Source organism: Myotis davidii, unplaced genomic scaffold, assembly GCF_000327345.1.
Source record: "Myotis davidii unplaced genomic scaffold, ASM32734v1 scaffold514, whole genome shotgun sequence".
Classification (NCBI taxonomy): Eukaryota; Metazoa; Chordata; class Mammalia; order Chiroptera; family Vespertilionidae; genus Myotis; species Myotis davidii.
Window position 1 is genome coordinate 1,444,008 of NW_006286236.1, and position 952 is coordinate 1,444,959.

Here is a 952-nt window from a genome sequence, read left to right on the forward strand (position 1 = left end):
CTGCGCCTGCCCGCCCTGCTGCTGCCGCCGCTGCCGCTGCCACTGCCGGGGCAAAACCATGGAAGGCGAGACCCCCGCACCTGTTCAGCTGAGATCAAGGGCTTACAGAATACTGGGAAGTCTGGTCTGAAACGAAAGCGCCGAGACCCCCCAAGGAAGAGAACTGGCGAAGCAAAGGATTTTCATGGCGCAGGCCGCAGAGACGGAAGGTTGCATCTCGGCTTTTACAATCTCTAACTGTCTAGGTCCCGACCATGAGAGATTGTGTTGAGAATGCGGCTGTTCCCTGGTTCACTGTGGAAGCCATCTCCAAATTAGCTATCACATATGGAAACTGGAGACCAGAATTTTAGGAAAAGAGCTTAAGGCATCTCACTTGGGGGGGGTGGGGGGTGTCTTTTTATTTTATTTTTCCTTTTTTAAAAAAAAAATATCACTGCAACTGGAACAGTTTCTGATCTCAAAAGGCAAGCCTCTCTTCCCGTGTGATCTTTATAATTTATACTCTTTTCCGTGAGCTTTCTTACTTCCCCTTTTTTATATCTCTCCATAATCTCTATTCACACATATATCCATTATATTAGTAGTGGAATTATTTTTATTTTATTTTTCTGCTTTAGTACTTGCACCCTCACACACACTCTCCCGAGAACCAGAAGTCGGTTGGGTGTTTATATAATGAAGAATTATGGGGCTGTTTGATCGAGGTGTTCAAATGCTTTTAACCACCGTTGGTGCTTTCGCTGCCTTCAGTCTGATGACCATAGCTGTGGGAACCGACTATTGGCTCTACTCCAGAGGGGTTTGCAAGAGCAAAAGTGTCAGTGAGAATGAAACCAGCAAAAAGAACGAGGAAGTTATGACCCATTCTGGATTATGGAGAACCTGCTGCCTAGAAGGTATTTGATTTCCCATCTCCTCCCCCTCTCCACCCCACCCCTCCCCACCCCTC

General features: G+C 47.0%; 1 protein-coding gene across 1 annotated transcript in view; it reads left to right on the plus strand.

Moving 5' to 3' along the window:
• The first annotated feature begins 619 nt into the window (after positions 1–619).
• CACNG2 (calcium voltage-gated channel auxiliary subunit gamma 2) overlaps positions 620–952 on the plus strand; it is a 99,988-nt gene continuing 99,655 nt past the window's right edge. Inside the window, exon 1 of the mRNA XM_006757433.2 lies at positions 620–899. Within this exon, the coding sequence (XP_006757496.1) occupies positions 689–899 (211 nt within the window). The 5' untranslated portion in view covers positions 620–688. The remainder of the gene's footprint in view (positions 900–952) is intronic.